The following is a 22746-nucleotide window of genomic DNA, read 5'->3' on the forward strand; positions in this document are numbered from 1 at the left end:
AAAGTCAGGAGGGCTGGAGTTTTATCACCCATGCAGAGTCAAGAAAAATTAATTGGATCTGCCCAAGGTTGAAAAACTGGTAACCCCCCTACAAAAACCTATGCACCACAAGGGTTTCACATTGGTCTCGGGAAGCAGCAATGAAGTTCGCAATTACCTGGACCCACAGATGGAAAAAACCAAAAAGGTGTGAATGGGTCTGAATTTACATCACATTCTCTCCACAGGAGATACAGAAAAGAACATAGTCAACATTCATGTACACCCAGGATTCATGTAAAAACATAAAACCTATTTGTTGAGGTACCACTTCTCTACAATCTCATTACCCTCTGCCAGAGGCAAGTGCTCTCCTGAATCTTAGTGTTTATCACTCCCAAGCATACATTTATCCTTTTATTACATAGTTTGTGTCCCTAAACAATATTTCACTTCTCTCTAGTCTGGCTCTCATCCTCAATACTATGCCAAGACTGCATAAGGTCATTAATGACTTAGGGGCTAGCAAAATCAGAGCACTTCTATGTTCTCAATTTACAGTTAATCCTTCTCTAATCTTTCTTAGTCTTCACTCCCTGGCTTTCCTCATCCCTTCAAACCACCCTAAACTCATCTCTTTTGTTCTTCCTCCTCTGCCGTACCTCAAAACTGTTAGCATGTCCCAAGGCTCAATTACAGATGTTCTTCTCATCTCCATCTCTCCCTAGATATAATTCAGTTCCATGAGTCTAAATACATATACATAAAAAGACACCAAATCTCTACCTCTGGGCTTGATCTCACCCTGAGCTAATTGTATATCCAACTGCTCACTTGATACCTCCCCTCTGAAGTCTTGTAGATATCTCAGATTCGACATAACCAAATGAAACCCTTGACTTATGCCCCACTCCACCCCGCCCATACCTATTTCCTTTACAACTCCACTCCAGTTTCAGGAAATGGCCCATCATTGACTCAGTTGCTCTATCAAGAAATCAGGAATCATCCATGATTATCCCTTCTCCTTAACCCCAACGTTCAACTCTCCTGCAAGACCCATTCACTTCCCTTCCCAGATATGGTACACCTTTAAACCATTCTCTTAGGTACATACTCACTGTCACTACCCCAGCCTGCGTCAGCATAATCTCTTGCCTACTAAATGGTCTCCTCACTTCCAGTCTGGCCCCCTTCAAATCAGTTCTCCACACATCGGCAAGACTGACAGACGTAAAGTCAAATGTATCTCAGATCTTGTCACTCCTTTGCTTAAAATTCTTCAATGACTTACCATTAGAATAAAAGTCAAAATTGTTACCATGGGCTACAAGATGCTACATGATCTTAACCCTCTCCCCCTCACCTATTACCTTCCAGCTACACTCGTTTCTTAGCTTTTTCAAACAAGACCAAGTTCTCCCCTGCCTCAGGGCCTTTGCACAGAGCACCCTCAGATCTTAGTCTGGAAGGCTCTCCACCTTTCTGCCTCCCATTGTGACATGGTTTCAGTATCACTTTAAAGACTTGTTCCTGGCCACTTTATCTAAAGGAGTCCAAAGTCTTTGAAGTCTTCTAACTTGTCCAAAGACTGAAGTTAACTGAAGTGACGATTGGAACCGATGTCTGGAGGACCCCAGAGCTTCACTCTCAAACACCACACTGAAGTTTCTCCGTTTTTGAAACCCAGCAGAACAATGGGACTCAGCTGCTACACCGAGAACCGAGAGCCTTACGTCCCGCCGGCCGCCGAAGCTCCCAGCAACCCAGGACTCAGGGGTGTGACCAAGAGAGAGGGCGGCCCCAGGCCCCGGAAGGCCGCCCAGAGACTACGTATCCCAAAAGGCTCTGCAAACTAGCGGAAGCGAGGACGGGAACAGCGTGATGACATTTCAGGGACGCCGGCGCGCGGGATTTAAATTGCGGCGGTTTGCACAGCGTTAAGACTTCGTAGGGTTACCATAATTGTGGCCACTTGGCATTTAGCGTTTCTTTTCCTGGCGCATCTGCTGACTGCCCATGGACTCGTCGCTTCAGGCCCGCCTATTTCCCGGTCTCGCCATCAAGATCCAACGCAGTAATGGTGAGGGGTAGGGTCCTGAGGAAAAAGGGAACTCATGGGCTGTGAGACGACTTAAATAACTTCTCCTCCCCTAACGGCAAGGCCTGAGACACTGTTGGGGGTTTCACCACCTCCTCCTGGTCCTGGCTTCTGCCCTGGCAGTCGGTCTTTCCCACCCAGAGCAGGGACCTCTGCACCGGCGGTGGTCCCCTTTCCCGTCCTCGGAGTGGGCGGGGCTCCAGCACATCAGTGGACCTCCCAGGGAAGTTAAGGTTGCTATTATTCACTTTCCGTCCAAAGTTTTCCCTGAAACTGCCCTGTGCTTGAGGGACCTCGGCTTCCTGGTCCCTTTACTCTCCTCTAAATAAATATTTCTCACTCGCAGTATGTCAGGCCCCTGGGATTCAGAGTAAGGAGACAGAATCTCTGCTCTTCAGGAGCTTGCAATTCTGTCCTCTCTTATTCGGTTAAGCAGCTACCGCGTCAATGGTAGGTCTAATACACATGTCACTAAGAAAATGGTCAGACATCACCGTCAGGGATGAAGCAGGGGGACCCCAGGGCGCTAGAGCCTCAGTGCTGTGTTGGGGAATAGTTCCTAAGTACTAGAGTGACTTCCCTGCCCAAACATACCTTCAACCCACTGTAGGCTCTCTTTTGAGTGGAGGTGAATCCTCTGCAGCTCGGTTTTAAGACCTGTTCCCTGCCTCCCTCACCGCGGGGTGTCCTAAGGATGAAGGGCCAGGAACTTCATTATCTCCTGGTGTTTAAAAGAAAAAGGAAAGGCAGTTGTCCCTTCCTTCAGGTCAGCTGCACACTGAGAGTCTCTGTGGAATCCTAAAAATGAAAAAGATGGGTAACTCTGGCCTTTTCATACTATAGGCATAATTCACAGTGCCAGTGTAAGGACTGTGAACTTGGAGAAATCCTGTGTTTCAGTGGAATGGACTGAAGGAGGTGCCACAAAAGGCAAAGAGGTAGGTTCTATGAGAATGCCTCTACCACATTTAACACCTAACTACCTAAAAGGTCTATGTAGAAATGGAACTTGTAAGAGCCTTATTTCTGATGCTGTCTTGTCCTCCCTGATCTTAAACATGGTTCTCTCTCTCTCTCGATGGATTGGGATTTTATTTAAGTGAAGCCTGTTCTAAACTGAAGCAATCAACAGTTTCTGGTGTGTTTGTAGAAAGCAAACTGCACAGAATCCTATAACCTTGCTCACCTGTGCTAGCTTCTGAGTGCACACTACCTATGCAACCAGTTTGGGCAGCAAAATTGATAACCTGGTTGAGACAGAAGTATATTTCTGCAACACCAAATGACAGAAGGGAACTTGTAATGAATGGCACAGATGAATAGTGCTAGAGCAGTTGAGAGGTGGCAGCTCACTGTGGATGAGCTTAATTTGAGTTGGTGGGGGTGGGAAGGCTTAGCAGAAACAGTGAGATTACCCTCATGGAAACTAATGAAGAAGCTAGGTCCAGGTAGTGGAAGCTCGGAATGCTTGGCAGCAGGAGAAAGGCTGAAAAGGAGACTAGAGGGTCTTCATCTCTGGCACTAGGATGTTTCAGAGTTTATTCTGGAGGCCTTGGAAGGATTCTGAAGAGAGATGTGACTAAGACGTGTATGTTTTAGAGGGGTTTTGTGGTGAAAAGGTCTTCAGGCGAGGAGTATGAAAACCCGGATCTTAGTCTTGCTCTGCCACTACTGTTTGTATTCCCAGGCATTTTTCCACCCCTGTTTGGAATTCAGTTTCCTCATCTATAAAATGAGGAGGATGATAACATCTATCTCATGGGTTGCTGTAAGGATTTACTCAACAAATCTTTTTGTACTGGTCCCAAAATACCAGTGTGTTTGGTGCTGGGGATAGAGGTGAATAAGACGGACCTGGACTGTCTTTCTGGAGCTTAATGAGAGAACATGTGAAGGGCTTGCCTAGTATAGCATGTGTGCCTTAGGGTAGGCATACAGATATTTAAGTGGTATATTTGAGAAATGAAAGGATTGAATATTTTACATTATCTGCCCTTAAATTACGAGGTTCCTAAAATTCCAGCTATTAGTTCCTTATCATCTGTTTTATGGTTTGCTGTTGTTTACAGTACAGCCTTTGTGAATGTTCCCTGTAATTTAGGGACTGAAAATGGGGGAGGTGTGGGTAGTAAGGGTCTGTAGTGGTCCAAGAAACAGACAAAAGTTTGTTTACTGAAGTACTTGCCAGCTTTTGTATTTGACGATTCTAGCCTTGCCTATCCCATGCCACATTAGTTTCTAGCCCTTTGTGCATATGACTTCCCTCCTCCATTAGAATGTGAGCTCACTGAAGGTGAAGGCAAGGGCAATGGAAGTCTTAATTCATCTTTGAATACCTTTCCCCTACTGTCTGACTTATGCCTAATAAATGTTTGAATAAGCCAGTTAGTAAATATAAGTTGTATACATAGGAGGTAAAGCTCTCACCTGGAGCACATGCTTTAGCTCTGTTGTATTTGGAGATACAGATAACCAGTTGGTACTATTTTGGTGTGTTTGAACTGCTATGAAGTTTCTGGTGAAGGTTGAGTTGTTCCTCAAGGATTGCAGGACTCTGGTGATGTAGACCTAGAATTGTGACCTCATTGAAGGCATGAGCAGGAACCTCCAGTTTCTGGACCCAGTAGAAAATGTAGGTAGACATAGGGCTAGGTAGCAGCTCTAGGGAACTTATCCCTTGCCCATAAGATCCTGAAGGGCCCTCTCTTTTGACTATCACTGGGACAGTTCGAACTTGTTTCCTCCTTCGTGTCAGCCCTCAAGAGGTGCTTGGGTGGCTGTGTCCAGCAGGACTCCACTGCCCAGCAGAATATTAGGAGAACCAAGTGGCCTAGATCTATTGTAGACCACCTGACTGTCGGCATGTGCCTTCCTCTTCACCTAGTTCTCATCACTGACATCTACCACTGACTTAGAAATCAGAAACCAATATTCATCTAGATGGTAAAACATGACTAAGGAACAAATATTTGTTTATACCTATTAGTACTTGGTGGAGCTTAAAGTTAGTAAAGTTCTGAATCTAGGAGTAGCTTTGGTTGTTGCAGAGATGCAATTGGATTAAAGAAGCTATGATGTTCCACTGAAACTTTTATTTGATCTTTGCAGATTGATTTTGATGATGTGGCCTCAATAAACCCAGAACTCTTACAACTTCTTTCCTTACACCCGAAGGACAATCTGCCCCTACAGGAGAATGTAACCATGCAGGTAGGTGCCTGTCATTTGGCTACAGCCAGTGCCCCAGGTGAGTCATTTGGCTTGGTGGCTCTTTGGTTTTCTGGGACCGCCTAGGACTCAGCACAGCAATGGGCCCAGGATAGGCCTTTGAGAATTACTAGGATCCACTACATTGTGGTTTGTTATATATTTGTTTTTCAGAAACAAAAACGCAGATCAGTCAACTCCAAAATTCCTGCTCCAAAGGAAGGTAAATGTATTTCTATTGGTTTATTGTCATGGGATTTATGCCAGGAATGATATTCCTGGGGCTCAGATGAGTGAAACAGACACACTGCTCCAGTTTAGCAGGTGGCTTCCATGTGAGCTAAGTCCTGCCCTGTCTTCCAAGTATCTTTCTCAGTAAGAAAGAATCCAACCTACAGGGAGAGGGAAATGGGGAGGTATTGTTCAGAGGGTACAAAGTATCAATTATGCAAGATAAATAAGTTCTGGAGATCTAATGCATAACATAAGACCTATGATTAACAATACTGTATTTTATACTTGAAGATTTACCATGAGAGTAGATCTTATATTAAGTGCTCTTACAACAAAATAAAAGTAAAAAGAAAATATAAAACAAAGGGAGCAGAAGGAAACTTTTAGACCATGGGTAAGTGTATGGCATTGACTGTGGTGATGGTTTCATGAGTAGATACATATCTCCAAACACATCAAGCTGTATACATTAAATAGCTATCATTTTTTGTATGTCAATCATACCTCAATAAAACAGTTTTAAAAAAAAGAATCCAACCTACAGCTCTTAGACCAACCTCTCAGGGACTTGGGAGATTTGCTAACTGGTCTACAAGTCTTTCCCATAGAATCCAGAGCTTGTTTTCTTTCCTCAAGGGAATAGTGTGCCTTGGAGTGAGGTGGTGAGCACTCTGGGAGGAAAGCTAGATCTGGCTGTTTAGAAGTATAGTTGGTGGTGCTATTGGGCTCTCGGGGTAGAGCAGGATGGGAAAAATATTAGCAATGCCTCAAGTCTAGGAGAAGGTTGCCTTTCTCTGCAGAAGTAGTCAGCGGGTAAACCTACTTCCGACTGCAATAGTCTGTGACTATAAGGGGTGGATGTAGGCACAAACTACCCAAGAGATCCTTATTACTCAGAGCTATACCTTGCAGCCTGAATGGCCTATCCCAGTCCAGGAATTATCATTGCTCTGACATGATCCAGCTACGTCAGGGCCCAGAGACTGACTTGGTTGCAGCTTCAGGCTTTGGAGACCCAGGTGGAAGGTGGTGCAATTGCAAGCACGGGCTGGGCCTGAGTGGTGTGGCTGTACCGTAAGGGCCTATAGGAGAGATGGAATTGACAGTGGTCTCACTCCACATGTATGTCCTCAAAGGATATAACCACAGCTATTTTTAATGAAAAAACAATAATAATAAAGCTGCATGCTATTCGATAGTAGAAATGAAATCTTTTGTGAAACAGCAAAAATATAATAATTCATGCTCTTTATGAAAGACATGGATTATATAGAGCCATCAGATCAGCCTAAACTTAGGAGACTCAGAAATTCATTACAAGTTAATGTTTGCCTATATGACAGCATGTTTTCTATTCCAAATTTATGACTTCTTTTATAGGTGAGGAATTATTTCTCTCTTAATGAAGGGTAGAAAATTGACAAGTATTTAAGTATAACTCAATTGTTTCTCTCAGTTAAGCATTCTTTTAAAATTCCAGAAAATCAGTGTAGCTGATTCTATGTGTTTCTGATGATGTGGCCCAGGCCTGGCTCTGTAAAGCTTCCTGAAGCAGTGGAAAAACCCCAGACTTTGGAATATGACGGTCCTGGGTACACTGCCTGGCTCTGACACTTACTATTTGAGTGACACTGGGCAAATTGCTTAATTTTTCTGAGCTTTAATGTTCCCTTTCATCAGATGGGAGTACTAATATTCACCTTTTAATGTTGTTTTGAAGTATGGGAAGATTGTACAATGGTAGATACTGCTGCTGCTAAGGTTAATAATGCTTTTTTCAAGGATTAGGTCTATCTCTTCAGAAATAATTTCAGATGGGCTGTAGGTCCCCTCATACTCAAGACAGACGCTCTTGTGGGAGATGTCCTTGCCTTCAGTAGCTCTCAGATTTGCAGAATGTGAACAAGTTAGTTTGGGGTCACTGGTACTTGGCCTTTCTAATTTTTCCTTTCCATGGGTGGAAGGAATGGGGAACTGGTTGTTTCCTTTCCTAGTGGTCAGGAGCCATTTCACTGTGTACAGTATCTTGGAGGGTTGCTCCCATCAGCCCCCCTGATCATGCTGCACTGACTGGCTACTGCCCTTGGTTCTTCAGGTCTCCGAGGGCGTTCCACTCGCATGTCCACCATCCCAGAGATTCGCAACACCTCTCAGGAGAATGGCATGGAGATGGAGCTGCCTGCATCTGCAAATTCCCGCAAGCAGTTTTCAGTGTCCTGTGAGTAATGTTCTCCTTTTGAGGCCTCACACACTGCCTTGTCCCTCTTCTGGAATATCCTAGAATTCCTACACTCCCTGGCTTCAGGACTATTCTGCCTCTGCTGCACTGCTCCCTTATCTGCAAATATCTCGCTTTACTTTTTTGAACTTTATTGAAACACAATATATATACAGGAAAATTATCATTGAATATATCATTCACAAACTGAACACACTTATGTAACTAGCACTCAGATCAAACACAGCATTACCAGCACCCCAAAAGTCTCCCTCAGGCCCCCTTCCAGTTCCTAACCCTCTAAGGATACCTATAATCCTGACTTCTGATAGCATAAATTAGCTTTTTCTCTTTTTGGACTTCATACAAATGGAATGAAGAAATATTTTTTAGTTGTCAACTTTTATTAAATATATAAAGTGGGTGCAGATTTTGTAACATACACAATTGTTACATCTTACATGTTTCAAATTCCGCTCTAATAAAATGAAGGTAAACAAAAGTGTTACAACCAGGAATGGGAAGTGATGCATTGTCAGGGGTTAAATCAGTATAGTTAGTTGTTGCTCCGGTTCCCATTAGTCCTTGCTTTTCTGTCTTTACTCCCATTAACCACCTGGGTTTCAAGGCTTTGGAGAAGTCAGATAGGCTTGACTTTTCTCCCAAATGAGTAGGAAGGGCTGGCCCAGCCTGAGAACCCGTGCTTGGGTAAGCCTGAAGAGTTCAGGCCTTTAAAGGCCTTTCTTTATGGCAAAGCCCATACTGAGCTACTAGTACACCATTTAAGATTTGACCCCAGGAGCCAGCCCCAGTAGTGAGACTGGTCAGGTTTAGGGTGTGGGCTGAGGTGAAGGGAAAAGCCCAATCTCTGCTCACACTGTAGGAGCCTGAGCCCTTGCTGAGCTGGTAGCCAGAAATCCTCCTCTTGGACTGCTAAGGTCCAAGGTCCTCTTGGTCCTCCTCTCAGGGCTCAGATGAGTGCAAGCTGCAGTATGCCTGCCTGCTTCTCCATTGACCCTTATTCCCCCACAGCTGGCCCCTCTAAGCCCTCCTGCCCTGCAGCAGCTGAAATACCATTGATGATGGTCAGCGAGGAGGTGGAAGAGCAAGTTCATTCCGTCCGAGGCAGCTCTTCTGCAAACCCTGTGAACTCAGGTAGGCACGCTGAGCTGTCTGCTGCCCTGCTCCTGCTACAAGACAGGTAGTTGCAGCCTGTCTTAAACCTGGCCTGCCTTGGCACTTCAGTTCAAACCATGTTTGTCACATGGGGGCATGTTTCCCTGTGTCCATGGAATTGGTCTTTCACAAGAGGAGACCTTGTCCCCACCAGCTGGCAGGAACCCTCTGATGTAGCTGAGGTGTTGTCACAGCTCAAGTCTTGGCCGACACCTGAAGACCAGCCCAGAATGACCATCAGGACCAAGCAGGAACAGTCTCACCTCCTCTGGTTGTTATGCCACAGAGGCATGGAGAGAGCTTGGGCTAGACCTGGAGTGCTCACATCTTTACTTTGTGGGCCTGGCCATCCCAAGAGTCATATCGCTTCCTCTCCCTGCATATGGTGATTTAAGAGCAAGGGTCTGGGAAAGGCCAAGTCCTGGGGAAGGCCCAAGATGCAGTACAGCTGCTGGAGAACCGGAGGCTGGCTAACCTAGACTGTTAAGAGTGGGTCTTCTTTTGTCCCCCTCTAGTTCGAAGGAAATCATGTATTGTGAAGGAAATGGAAAAAATGAAGAGCAAGCGAGAAGAGAAGAGGGCGCAGAACTCTGAAATGAGAATAAAGCGAGCTCAGGTACCTTGGGTGTTTGGGCAGGCATCCTTAACTGCAGCCAGACTGGCAACAGAAATGGCTGGGCCCCAGCATTTCTGAGGCTCCAGTTCTGATATCCAGGACATTCAAATGGTTTCTCATCAGGATTCAGAGAACAGAGAAGTGAGATACTTTTCTGAAGGCCCTCAGATGAGGAGTATTTCCTGCTGATCCAGTGGGTACACCCAGCACACGGTTCATTGACCAGTGGGGCTCCTGGGCACAGTTGCCAGCTTTTCCTTGGCCTCCTTGTGTGTATAGGGTGGGGTGGGGAGGGTGCTGCAGTGGAGTTCCAGTTCAGAGCATTTCCCTTAAGTTGACTTAATTGTTCCAGGGAGTCTCAACCTGCTGGTCTCCTAAGAAGGGGACAGTGGCCCTGGCCCAAGTTCCTAGAGAGTTTTGGTGCATATATTGGCTTCCCTGCCAATCCCTTTGTTCCTAGGTTCTCAGCTAGAGCCAGGGTGGGAGGAAGGGAGATTTGTGGGGAGTTTGTCAGTTCTGAAGGGCTTTGTGCATGTTAAGGAGCTGTTGGTGCTGCTTAGCGCTGCGCTCTGAGCACTTCAGTTCAGTCCGTCCTTTTTCACGCTTGTCCCAAACAGGAATATGACAACAGCTTTCCAAACTGGGAATTTGCCCGGATGATTAAAGAATTTCGGGCTACTCTGGAATGTCATCCACTTACTGTGACTGATCCTGTGAGTAAACCCAAAGGGCTTCTACCTCTCCTTCCTGAGTAGGTGTACAATTGAGAGACAGTAAACTTTAAGGGAGTGAGAGCATTCAGGAGTCTTCACTAACCCTTGAGGGTATTTTTAATGCCATTTGATGGGCTGAGCTAGAAAAGCCTGGGTGGGAGGGTCTTTGTAAACCTCCCTCTACCTCTGCACCCACTCCCACCCTCCTTGCTTCTGTAGGTTGGCTAGATTCTTACTAATAATAATGAAAGTGGGGCCAACAACCTGTGGGTAAAAGAGTGAGAAAACTGGGAAGAAAAAATCAGAGCTGCTTTCTTGTGCTTCAGCATAACTAATGGCAGAGGTGGGTGTCCTAGTGACAGATCTTGGTTCCTGACTAGGCTAAACATGGGATTAGAAAAGGAGGGGTCCTTTCAATATTGCTCTGACTTTGCTGGTTGGTGGTCTTTTCTCATCCTCTTGAAGATTGAAGAGCACAGGATTTGCGTCTGTGTTAGGAAACGCCCCCTGAATAAACAAGGTAAGCCCCATTCAGCCAGAAAGAGTTTTTGGACTGACAGGGTTCCTTTGTGTCCAGGGAGCATCCCCTGAAATACTCTCCTTCTGCAGAATTGGCCAAGAAAGAAATTGATGTGATTTCCATTCCCAGCAAGTGTCTCCTCTTCGTACATGAGCCCAAGTTAAAAGTGGACTTAACAAAGTATCTGGAGAACCAAGCATTCTGCTTTGACTTTGCATTTGATGAAACAGCTTCAAATGAAGTCGTCTATAGGTTAGTCCCTTACCTTTTTTATTTCCCCCTCTCTTCCTGCCTTTCCTCCTTTCAATGTGGGGCATTGTAGTAACACTACTCATAGATGTACTGAACTCTGAAGCCCTGCCTGGCCTCAATTCATGTTCTCTTTGGATCAACCTTCACAGAGCTGGCTCTGGCTCTGCTCCTGGCACCAGCAAGGCCCTGTTTGGACCTGCCACTTCCCACTTTGCAGCCTTAGTGGCCCATCCTTGAGTGGATCAGAAGTTAGGTATTACCCATTGCCCTCTCTGAGACAGAGCTGGGCAGGCTCCAGGGGCTCATCCACTGTTTTGTGCAGCCACTCCATTACCCACTGGGCTTAGCTGAGTCAGCAAACTAAGTCTAGCAGACTTAGCAAAACTCTGTATTGAGCCCCCAGTAGCCTCATGTGGCTGTTTAAATAAAATTAAAAATTCAACCCTTCAATCACACTACCACATTTCAAGTGCTCAGCAGCAATGTGTGGCAATGGTTACTCTTGGACAGCACACATAGAACATTTCCATAATGACAGAAAGTTCTATGGGACAGCACTGCTCTAGACCAGAGGTTGACAAACTATAGCCCATAGGCCAAATTTGGCTCACAATCCCTTTTTGCAGAACTTTAAAACTAAGAGTGGTTTTTATGTTTTGGGATTTTTTTGTTTGTTTTTTCGAAGTATAGTTGACATTATAGTTTCAGATGTATAACAGTGATTCGACATTTATATACATTACAAAATGCTCACCATGATAAGTGTAGTTACCATCTGTCACCATACAAAGTTATTACATTATTGACTATATTCCCTATGCTGTACTCTTCATCCCTATGACTTACTTCATAACTAGAAAATTGTATCCCTTTATCGCCTTGAACTATTTTGCCCACCCCACCATCTCCCTCTCTTTCTAGTTTTTTTCATTGATGTTTATTTGTTTTGTTTGTTTTATAAATTCCACATAAGTGAAATCATATGGCATTTGTCTTTCTCTGTCTGATGTATTTCACATAGCATGATATCCTATGGGTCTGTCCATGTTGTTGTAAATGTAAGATTTCCTTCTTTTTTTTATAGCTGCATAATATTTCATTTATATGTGTATCTTCCTTATCCATTCATCTACTGTTGGACACTTAGGCTGTTTCCATATCTGGGCTATTGTAAATAGTGCTACAATAAACATAGTGGTGCATATACCTTTTTGAATTAATGTTTTCATTTTCCTCTGGTAAATACCCAGAAGTAGAATTACTGGATTGTATGGTATTTCTATTTTTAATTTTTTGACAAACCTCCATAACTGTTTTCCATAGTGGCTGTACCAGTTTACATTCCCACCAAGGCTTTTATGTTTTTAGAGGGTCATTAATATATATATATATATATATATATATACACACACACACACACACACATATATACACAGAGAGAGAGAGACACCTGTGTGGCCCACAGATCCTAAAATATTTTAGGCCTCTACTTTAGAAGATTTCTTCTGATCTTTGTAGTGTTTCTTATGCTGGAAGTTTGCTGCTGAGCTCAGGGTTTCATCTGTGTCTCCAGAGCCAGAGAAGGACCTGTTGGCTCAGAGTGAGGGCCCCCAGCTTGCTCTTGGCAAGTCAGTCCAGCCTCTCCCAGTCACCTAGGAGAATTTCAGATTGTAGGTGGGGCTGGGCTCAGATGGGACACTTTGCAGGAAAGCAGTGCTTGGAAGGAGGAATTGACCCCAGGAGTTTTGCAATGGAAGGGCAGCAGGACCATGTTCCAGGGACCACACTTTGGGAAGAGACAGACACTCTTCCCTATCCTTTCCCCCAGGTTCACAGCAAGGCCACTGGTACAGACAATCTTTGAAGGCGGAAAAGCAACCTGTTTTGCATATGGCCAGACAGGAAGTGGCAAGACACATGTGAGTATTCAGGCCTGACAGAGAGCAAGCCTGTTCATGGTAGAACACTGGGTTCCTGAAAAGGAAGACAGTGACATTCCCCTCAGTACAGATTCCCCATCACCAGATATTCTTGCTGTGCCAGATGCAGGGGAGGGCCTTGCAGGTCCAGCCTCCCTGCTTTGGTGGGGCCCACTGTGGCAATGGAGCTGTCGTGCTCTGGCTTAGGCCAAGGACCCTTTACCACAGTCTTCTGTCCCTTCCCTTTGCAGACTATGGGTGGAGACCTCTCTGGGAAAGCCCAGAATGCAACCAAAGGGATCTATGCAATGGCCTGTAAGTAGCATGTTCTGCCGCCCTGGGGTTTGGTACAGAGAAACAGGTTGCTTACCTAATCCAGGTTCTTGCCCACAGCCCGGGATGTCTTCCTCCTGAAGAATCAGCCCCGCTACCGGAACCTAGGCCTGGAGGTCTATGTGACATTCTTCGAGATCTATAATGGGAAGGTAACTGGCAGGGAGTGCCTGTTTATATTCTTGGGGCCCATGAACTTTCCAAAACCTTGAGGTTGGCTAGATATCATAGAAGCCAAACAACCTGTAGGCTGGCAATCCTCTGATGGGCCACTCTGCCATGACCTGTGAGAGGTTTTATCTCTGGGTGGGATGGCACCCAACCTCAACAAGTATGGCAGGAACACTCCTCGGGCCTCTCAGGTGAAGGTTTGCTGTGTCCCTGTCCTCCCTCAAACCAGCTCCTTCATAACTTTTTCTTCCCCTGTTCACTCCCATTCATCTCGTACTCGTATTCTCTCTCTCTCTCCTCTATACCCTCTGTGCTTTTGCAGAGTTGCCTTCCCTAGAGAGGGATCTAGATAATAGCTAATTTGATTATAATGCGGTATTATGTGCTAAGCTCTATACTCATCTCAACTCATTTAATCATTACAACCTATGAGGAAGTATTACCATCACTATTCTACAGATGAGAGATGAGTCTGGGTGGTTAAATACCTGTCCAGGCTCCCATAGCTAGTAGAGCAGTGGAGTTGTATGAAGCTGAGGTAGCCTGGTTCAGCTCCCAAGTGTACTGCCCTCTGCTACTCTGTCATCCATCCAGTTTAGCTCTTGTCTGTGTTCCCTGCTGCCAGCTCTTGTCTAAGCTGGGACAGTCCGTAGAAGAGAGGGAGGACTTAGGTGGGGTGCCCAGCACCTGATGGCCTTAGCCTTTCTTCCCTGCCTGGCACAGCTGTTTGACCTGCTCAACAAGAAGGCTAAGCTGCGTGTGCTGGAGGATGGCAAGCAGCAGGTGCAGGTGGTGGGGCTGCAGGAGCGCCTGGTCAGCTGTGCCGACGATGTCATCAAGATGATCGACATAGGCAGTGCCTGCAGGTCAGAGTTCTGGAAAGGGGAAGGGGCCGCCTTGTAATGCTGGGTTCAGGTGACAGAAACTACCTCTGAGCTCACTGCTGTTTCCACAGAACGCTGCTTTTTCCAGCTTGGTAAGGGCTGTGAAGGCCTCCTCTGCCTTAGGGGTCTTAATGAGGCAGATGACCCAGGGCCAGAGGCTCATCAAGAGCAAGTGAAAGTGTCTTAATTTAACCAAGGCAGCCTTTATTCCCAGGCTTTTACCCTAAAGCCATGCTTCCTGGTGTCTCTGGGTTTCTCCTTACTGTTCTCTCCCTGTGGTGGGAGATAGGAGCTCCAGGTAGGTTCTAGACTGGAAGTGATGGCGTCATAGCTCCTAACAGAGGTAGGGAAGCACTCTTCCACCAGGCATAGTGCAGGAGTGTACTAGGTAGCTTTTGGAGGCCCAGGGAGGGGCCTCAGCAGAGCCCTCAGGTCTTGGTAAGTGGTTCATGACAGCCCTCCTTCCCTGTGTGCCCTGCAGCAGAGTCAACTCATCCTTCCCCAGGTCTGGCCAAGGCCCTAGTACAGAACTCAGTAGTTTGGCTGCCAGGAAAACACAGAAGTCAGGGTCAAGAAGACACAAGACTTGGAGTCCTGACCTATGATCCTGTCTTGCCAGAGAACTCACTGCTTGGACTCTGGGGTGCCACAGTGGCTGGTGATCTCAGAAGTTCATAGCCTTTCTTTGCTCTCCTTTGCCTTCAGGACCTCTGGACAGACATTTGCCAACTCCAACTCTTCTCGCTCCCATGCCTGCTTCCAGATCCTTCTCCGAGCCAAAGGAAAAGTATATGGCAAGTTCTCTTTGGTGGATCTGGCAGGGAATGAGCGAGGTGCAGACACTTCCAGTGCTGACCGGCAGACCCGCATGGAGGGTGCAGAAATCAACAAGAGTCTCCTGGCCCTGAAGGTAGCAGGGGCTAATGTGAGGTGGTTGGCCGGTAGGCTGCTGGTGGAGGGAGGGAGGGACCTCAGTTGATCCTGCTGCCCCACAGGAGTGCATCAGGGCCCTGGGACAGAACAAGGCTCACACCCCATTCCGTGAGAGCAAGTTAACACAGGTGCTGAGAGACTCCTTTATTGGGGAGAATTCAAGGACCTGCATGGTGAGTAGGAGGTGGTGCAGGAGGACATTTAGTCCTGTCCACAGGTGGGAGGCTTGGCACCCTTGCCACCTGGGTTTCCAGGCTCTGACATGAGTGGGCTTCCCTTGCCTATCAGTACCAGGCTCCCCTTTGCCTACCAGATGGGGGAAAGGATCTGCTCCCTTTACTGTGGGAAGCTCTTGGTTCACGGGAAGTCATTTCTCCCTCACCTGGTGAAAAGAGGGTTCCAGAATTCAGAAGCAGGAGAGGGAATTTCTTGTCTCCTCTGGCTTCCCTCAGGCTTATTGGCTCCCAGCCTACAAAATAGGAAAGGGCTTCAGCTGTGTATGACATTTTGTTCCTTTCCTTATTTTATCCATAAGCCCTCCTAGCTAGGGTCTGCCCTCTCTCCCTTCCGGGCACTGTGTTACCACTGCCTGCTGGGGAAGGTGGGGATTTCTGCTAAGCTATAAACCCTTCTCCCTGAGGCATTATCCCTGAGCCTAGCTGAACTAAAGGTCCTAGCAGGTGCCACAGAGCCTTGAGATGTGACTTTGGTGAGAGGAATGGGTCAGTAAAGAGATAAAGAAGCAGGGGGTGATCAGATATGCCTTTAAAAACAGGAAACGAATTTTTAAGGTGCCTCAATTTACAGTGTCTATGGGGTAAGCTTTCTGGCACAGAGTGGGTACTTAATGAGCTTTCTTCTTCCAGTACCATGTGGGTGTCAGCAGGGAGAGAATCCTCCTGGCAGCCTCTCTTACGGTCAGGTGGTCTAGCAGTCTCACCCCACAATCCTTAACCTTTAACTGCCATTCCCTCTTTTGCAGATTGCTATGATCTCACCAGGCATAAGCTCCTGTGAATATACTTTAAACACACTCAGATATGCAGACAGGTACTGGTGCCTACATCCAGGTGGGGTGGGAAGGGGGGTTCAGGAGCCAGGGAAGGAATGGTAGTGAAGAGAGGGGAGGAGGCGCTAGGGCCTCATTGCCTAATTTACATACTTTTCTGTAACTCAGTGATTCTGAGGCTTTAAAGTTCAAGACATGATGCTAGAAGTTCTGTCCCAACCCCCTTCAGGTCTTGGTGGAGAATCAGCATGCTTGAAGGTCTTCCCCTAGGCCAAAGGAAAAGATGCTACTCTAGCCCCTGGAAGCCTCACTGTCTGAGTGGTGCTGCAGTCTGATGAGTGCAGGGGCCTCACGTGCAATCTGAAACCTTCTTGTTTTCTCAGGGTCAAGGAGCTGAGCCCCCACAGTGGGCCCACTGGGGAGCAGCCAAATCAAATGGAAACAGAAGAAATGGAAGCAAGCTCTAATGGGGCCCTGATCACAGGCAATGTAAGGGGTTGGGGATCAAGACAGAAACACAGCCTGCTGAGGTGGGAACTGAGCCATACTGTGGGGTCTCTCCTTTGGCTCCTTTAGTTCTCCAAGGAAGAGGAGGAACTGTCTTCCCAGATGTCCAGCTTTAATGAAGCCATGACTCAGATCAGGGAGCTGGAGGAAAGGGCCATGGAAGAGCTCAAGGAGATCATACAGGTTGGGAGCTGACCCAGGCCAGGGAGGAAGGGGCTGGATATCCATCCTAGCACAGGCCCTCAGCAGCGCTCTGTACCCCTCCTTAAACATGATCTCGGCTCTGCTCCCACCTGGTCTTCAGGTAGAAATGGGAAGAGCCAGCCTCTGCACTAGCAATCCTTAATCCTCTGCCTGTTCCTCTGGCTGGTCTAGGGCAGCTAGTTCCCATACCCCTTCTCTAGCCTGGCACACGCAAGCTCTCATCCATCTTCCTAGCCGAGCTAGGCTCTCCTCCATGCTTTTGATTTTGTATGCAGGGACATTGTCGCCTTTATTGAGCAAATGTTTGGCATGTACTTTTCTATACGACAGCTCCTGTGCAGAGACCAAGGACCAGAAACAGGAATTATAGATAGTACGCCCTAACATAAGACTTGATCAATCCTGATTCTTCTATTTTTAAGCTGATTTCCTTGTGAAAGTCATTTAGCCTCTCTGGGCCTCTGTTTTTTTATCTTTAAGATGGGCAAAACGGAATGGTTGCATCTGAGGATTAAGTGATATGCTTTTAAAGCACTCAGCAGTGCCCAGCATGTGGTCAGGGTACAGTAAATGGTAGGTGGTAGCGTTGCTGGGAAGGGCAGCCGGGCAGAGGCCCGAAAGTGCATCCTAAGATGTGGTGCTCAGAATGCTCAACAGAGGGGAGGAGCCTGTGGCACTCTGAACTTAGAGGGGAACATGAAGGATCTGTGCTTAGGCATGTCCTTCCTCCCCAGAGTGCTCAAGTGTACAGATGTTTGAGAGGACATGGTATTTTCGGAAGAAAGGGAGGTTCACTCTGGCCAGAGCAAAAGGTTTGAGCAGATGATGGAGGGAGATTAAGGCTGTGGGCAAGTCAGCAGGGACCTGATACTGAAGGGCCTTATGGCCCACATGAAAGCCTTTGTTATAGGGACAGTGGATGCCTTTGAAGGGAGGAAAGCAGAGTGTGGTCATATCAGATGGCATGGTCTTATCAGATACGACATGGTCATAGCAGAGCTTTAGGTACATCCTTGTGGCCAGAGTGTAAAGCCTGGTTTGGGGGTGTGGGGGAGCATGAATAGAGGTACTTCGGAGTTAAGAGCAGCTAGGAGATTGTTGTAAAAACCAAGAGAGATGCTGGTGCCTAGCCTAAGTGTGACCATGCTCATGGGATTAGAGTGAGGACATGAGGACATAAATTCTACTCAAGTAGAATTTAAGTTGGTAGGATTTGGGGATTTGCAGGGTGAATAAAGTTGCTACTCACATTCTGGCTTAGGCATCAAGCAGATGATGACATTTATTTGAGGGATACATTTGGAGTAGGGAAGAGGATGGATTCAAGCTTAAGGGTATCTGTGGGAAAAGATCAAGAGGCAGCATATGGGCCATGCTGGAAGAAGGGGCATCTTGCACAGGCATCTGCAAAGATGGTAGGGCCCCAGGAATGATTTGCTGAATTAGTTTGGTCATTATTGAAATGACACATCTTCCCTGTGTCACTGCAGCAAGGGTCAGGCTGGCTTGAGCTCTCTGAGATGACGGAGCAGCCAGACTATGACTTGGAGACCTTTGTGAACAAGGCAGAGTCCGCCCTGGCCCAGCAAGCCAAGCACTTCTCAGCCCTGCGAGGTGGGTGTGGCTGGAGGATGGGGGCCTCTGCAGGTGACGGCAGCTCTGCCCTGAGGGAATGGGGCCTCTGAGACACCCACTAACCCGAGTGCACCGCCACCCCTTCCTTCTAGATGTCATCCAGGCTCTGCGCCTGGCCATGCAACTGGAAGAGCAGGCCAGCAAGCAGATAAGCAGCAAGAAGCGGCCCCAGTGATGACTGCAAATAAAGATGTTTGGATTCATACCCAGCCTCTTCCCCTCCCCACCCCCACCCCCCAGTGAACTTTGGCCACCTGATGGATCTAGTCAGGGTGTGACCTGGGACAGGCTTTGGTAAATGCCAAGTGTGGGGGCATCTGGACTCAGGGCAGCTGGGGAAGGGGTCAGAATGACACAGGACACTGCTTTCCTTTTCCTGTTGTAGCTCTCAAGGGAGCAAGGATGGGAGGAGGGAGCTTTTAGTTAACGTTGGGCGGACACCCTTCTGCCCAAGAGGGGAAGGCTCTGGGGCACAACTCTCTCCTGGGTGGCATGTGCCTGTGCAGACTGGCTGCTGGTGGAGGGCTCCCTGGGGCTGTTGTGGCTCAGGGGAGAGGGAAGGAGCTTTCAGTCCAACTCACTGCTGGCTCTGGACTGCCTTCCACACTTTTGGTCTGGGCACTAACATGTTTTGTACTTTAAAAAAAGTTTCTGGGACCTCTTCCTTCCTTGCTGTTTTTTAAGGCCCAAGAGGATCCCTGCTGTTTTGTTTTATATGTTTATACATTACGTCTAACAATAAAGAAAGAGGAAAAAAATCAGCCTCTTGGGTGGTGTGTGGGCAGGGTCTGGGATGGGTCTGAGCCTCTGTGACTAAGGACACTTCTGGAGCTCTGGGGAGTGCTGATTCTGTACTCCATCTAAGAGGCCAAATCCACACCTGCAGTTTCATTGACATGAAGATTCCAACCCTGTCTTGTTCAATGCTCCAGTAACCCAGTAGTTTATGCTTTAAATAAGTCATCATAAAGATTCTCCAGGCCTAATACCAATTGTTTGTTCTTAGTTACTAGTGGCACTAGTCTGTGCAGCCGTGTGACTTATGCAGGCACTCTGTAACCCAGGTGTCAGGTCCAAGAGGTTGGATTGAACCCATGTTTCAGAACTTACAGGGTGAGGAGCTGGTGAAAGCTTAAGGTTGTGGGAAGTAAGGATGTTCATCATGTGTAGGAAGCCAAATACTATGACAGGAATAGTATTAGAGAAAGTGACAAGTGAGTCAGGACATAAAATCTAGCACAAGTTGGTGAGAATGAGAATTTACAGATATGCGCAGTATAGAGAAGTAGTGTTACGGTCTCAGCATAAGGTTCAAATTTTGTGTTTTTTTAGGGAGGATAGAGTACAAACAGTCTGCAACTGGCAATGCAGACCATGGAACCCACCCGTCTCCCATCTAGAGAATAGGAGTGTGTCATCTTCCACGTGAAGGCTGACAAGGAAAGTCCTGAGAACCAGATTTCTGTTAGAAGGCAAAGTAAACATTCTGAAAAGAGATTGAAGGTTGTAGGGAAAGTGGAGATTCCACAGCCAGGATCCTCACTTTACCCTGATATGCTTGCTCACTGCGCACATGCAATGCTAGCAGGCATAGGCTTACAACGTGCGGGCAACAGGCTATTACTGACTGTAGAAAGAGTTCCGCCCAGTGCTCTGGGGCTGCCAGGCTGCAGAAAGGCCCCAAGGCAGAGACCAGCTTGCTACATGCAGACTTGTCCTGAGGTGGATGGGTGGGTTCCTAGCTGACCTGCCACCAGGTAAATAAAGCTGGGTATAAACCCTCTACCCACAATGTTCTATTGTCTTTTTTTTTTTTTTTTTTTTTTAAGTATCATCGATATCCATTGTCATTTTTTGGCCTCACCAAATTCAGAGTAAACTTGGCAGGGGCTGAAACCTTCAGGTGAGGCAAAGATACAGGGGGTTTTTCTCATAAAACATGACAGGACATTAGGAAATTTTAGGAAATGGAGAATGGAGGGAGATAGGTCAAATACGATTCTAATAACCTATGTCAGGATTAGAATGTGGAAGATAGCTATAATTTGGGAGACAATTTTTTTAAAGTAACTAATGAAAATGGGGCAAATGCATAATACAATTAATGTTTATGGTCTCAAAACAAATGGAGTGGTGGCCAACCTATATATGGTATTGGACGGAAGCAGGAGACACAATTTCTCCAGGATGATATGGAATTAAAGAACTCCTATTTGACTTATATTCAAGCAAGAGAACAGACTTGGAGGGCATGATGTGGTATATGGGACACTGTCCTAACTGACTTCAAGAGCTCCAGGGGTCCCTCTTTGATATTGCCCCAAGAGATTGATGCATTTATAATGAGACTACTATTCAAGCACATTTAAAAAACATATATACAATGGAATGTTATTCAGCTATAAGAAAACAAATCCTACCACTTGCAACAACATGGATGGAGCTAGAGGGTATTATGCTCAGTGAAATAAGCCAGGTAGAGAAAGACAAGTACCAAATGATTTCACTCATCTATGGAGTATAGTAACAAAGTAAAAACTGAAGGAATAAAACAGCAGCAGACTCACAAAACCCAAGAATGGACTAACAGTTACCAAACGGAAAGGGGCTGGGAAGGGTGGGTGTGATGGGAGGGATAAGGGGATTAAGGGGTATTATGATTAGTGCACATAATATGAGGGGGCACGGGGAAGGCAGTACAGCACAGAGAAGACAAGTAGTGACTCTAGAATCTTACTGTGCTGATGGACAGTGACTAATGGGCATGTGGTGGGGACTTGATAATAGAAGGAAATACAGTAAGCACAATGTTGCTCATGTAAAACCTGAGCATAAAATTGTATATCAATGATACCTTAATAAAAAATAAAAATAATAAATAAATAAACATATGTTCATGTGATACAGACTGGCTTAAGTGGATAGAGACCATGGTGGGTGGGGGTGGGAAATATCAGTTCCATTCTCTTTCAAACTTAAGACTCATCTTTCTAACTACTTACAATACAAAGAATAGCCACCTATAGTCCTAGTGGCAATTCAAACTCAACCTGAAATTGAACTTTTTAGAAACCTCCTGTGTTATCTATTGATGTCAACCCATCATTTAATGTGGTTTATCAGGGAAGAACCTCATGTCACTCTTCTCTCACCCCCACAATACAGTATCACAAAATTCCATCAACTAACAAGTGCTCCTTGAATCCATTTTCTCCTTTTTGTGTCCAATGCAACTGCCTTTTCCTTTTTTGGTGCCAAAAGGCTAGGGATAGAGTGATGAGTAAGGTACTACACTGTACTCTTTAAGATCTTACAGTCTACTTGGGAAAAGCCATTGCATACTATGTGGTAAGTGTAACAGTAAGTGGCTCAAATATTTCAGTATTCAATACAAATATTTAAATATTGAGCGCTTACTAAGCCAAGCATTATTCTAGCTGTTGGAAATATAGTAATGAACAACACAGTTTCTACTCTCATGCTTATTATAATTTAGTGGGGAAGACATAATGAGCACGTAAAATCAATGTTAATATTAAGTGGATAGAGAAAGAGAAGAGTGTGCTACTATAAAGAGCAAGCTCAGAAAAGGCCAGTGTGTAGGTGAGGTTTTGAGCAGAGGCTTGAAGTAGGGGGGGAGCCATGACCTAGGAGAAGAGCATTTTTTGTCAGAGCATGAAGGCCTGCGGTAGGAATGGCAAGGTCAGAGTGCCTGGAATGAGGAGGGCAGGTTAGAGATATTTGATCAAACTGTTAAAGTCAGAGATAAGCAGAGACCAGATATTCCTGGGTCTCCCAGGCCATGGTAAGAAATTTAGATTTTATTCTGAATGTGCTGAGAAGCCAGTTGAAGCTTGAAGATACGGATAAAAAATGGCTAATATTGAGAGAATCTCTTCCAAGGATGGGATAGGATCTGAAGCTGAGTGCAAAATGGCTGATTCATTAGGTGGTTTGCTCCTTTAAATACTGCCCTTCTGCTCTGCTTCCCCTCCAGCCACCAGCTAGCTCTCTCCTCCCCTTTAAGTCATACGTCTCAAAAGAATTGTCTACATATAGTTGGAGTTTTTTTTACTTCCTATTCTGTTTCAAGTTTTTGAAAAAACTAATTAAGTCTTTGCCTACTCCCCTACAC

The 22746-nt window shown here is 46.1% G+C and overlaps 1 protein-coding gene across 2 annotated transcripts; it reads left to right on the plus strand.

Moving 5' to 3' along the window:
* The first annotated feature begins 1844 nt into the window (after positions 1-1844).
* Positions 1845-19387, plus strand: KIF2C (kinesin family member 2C). Of its 2 annotated transcripts, XM_017648486.3 has the most exons (21): positions 1845-2062; positions 2924-3018; positions 5189-5290; positions 5462-5510; positions 7617-7739; positions 8772-8894; positions 9431-9531; positions 10149-10244; positions 10710-10764; positions 10854-11016; positions 12845-12935; positions 13187-13250; positions 13329-13420; positions 14163-14305; positions 15029-15233; positions 15319-15429; positions 16239-16306; positions 16649-16754; positions 16842-16955; positions 18467-18590; positions 18704-19387. In XM_017648486.3, the coding sequence occupies exons 1-21, from the start codon at positions 1999-2001 to the stop codon at positions 18784-18786; spliced, it is 2172 nt and encodes a 723-aa protein (XP_017503975.1). In that variant the 5' UTR covers positions 1845-1998; the 3' UTR covers positions 18787-19387. The 2 variants fall into 2 exon arrangements, with proteins under 2 accessions (XP_017503975.1, XP_073089912.1); XM_073233811.1 differs by lacking the exons at positions 1845-2062; positions 2924-3018 and adding an exon at positions 4731-5023.
* Positions 19388-22746: the final 3359 nt, after the last annotated feature.

Source organism: Manis javanica, chromosome 4 (assembly GCF_040802235.1).
Source record: "Manis javanica isolate MJ-LG chromosome 4, MJ_LKY, whole genome shotgun sequence".
NCBI lineage: Eukaryota > Metazoa > Chordata > Mammalia > Pholidota > Manidae > Manis > Manis javanica.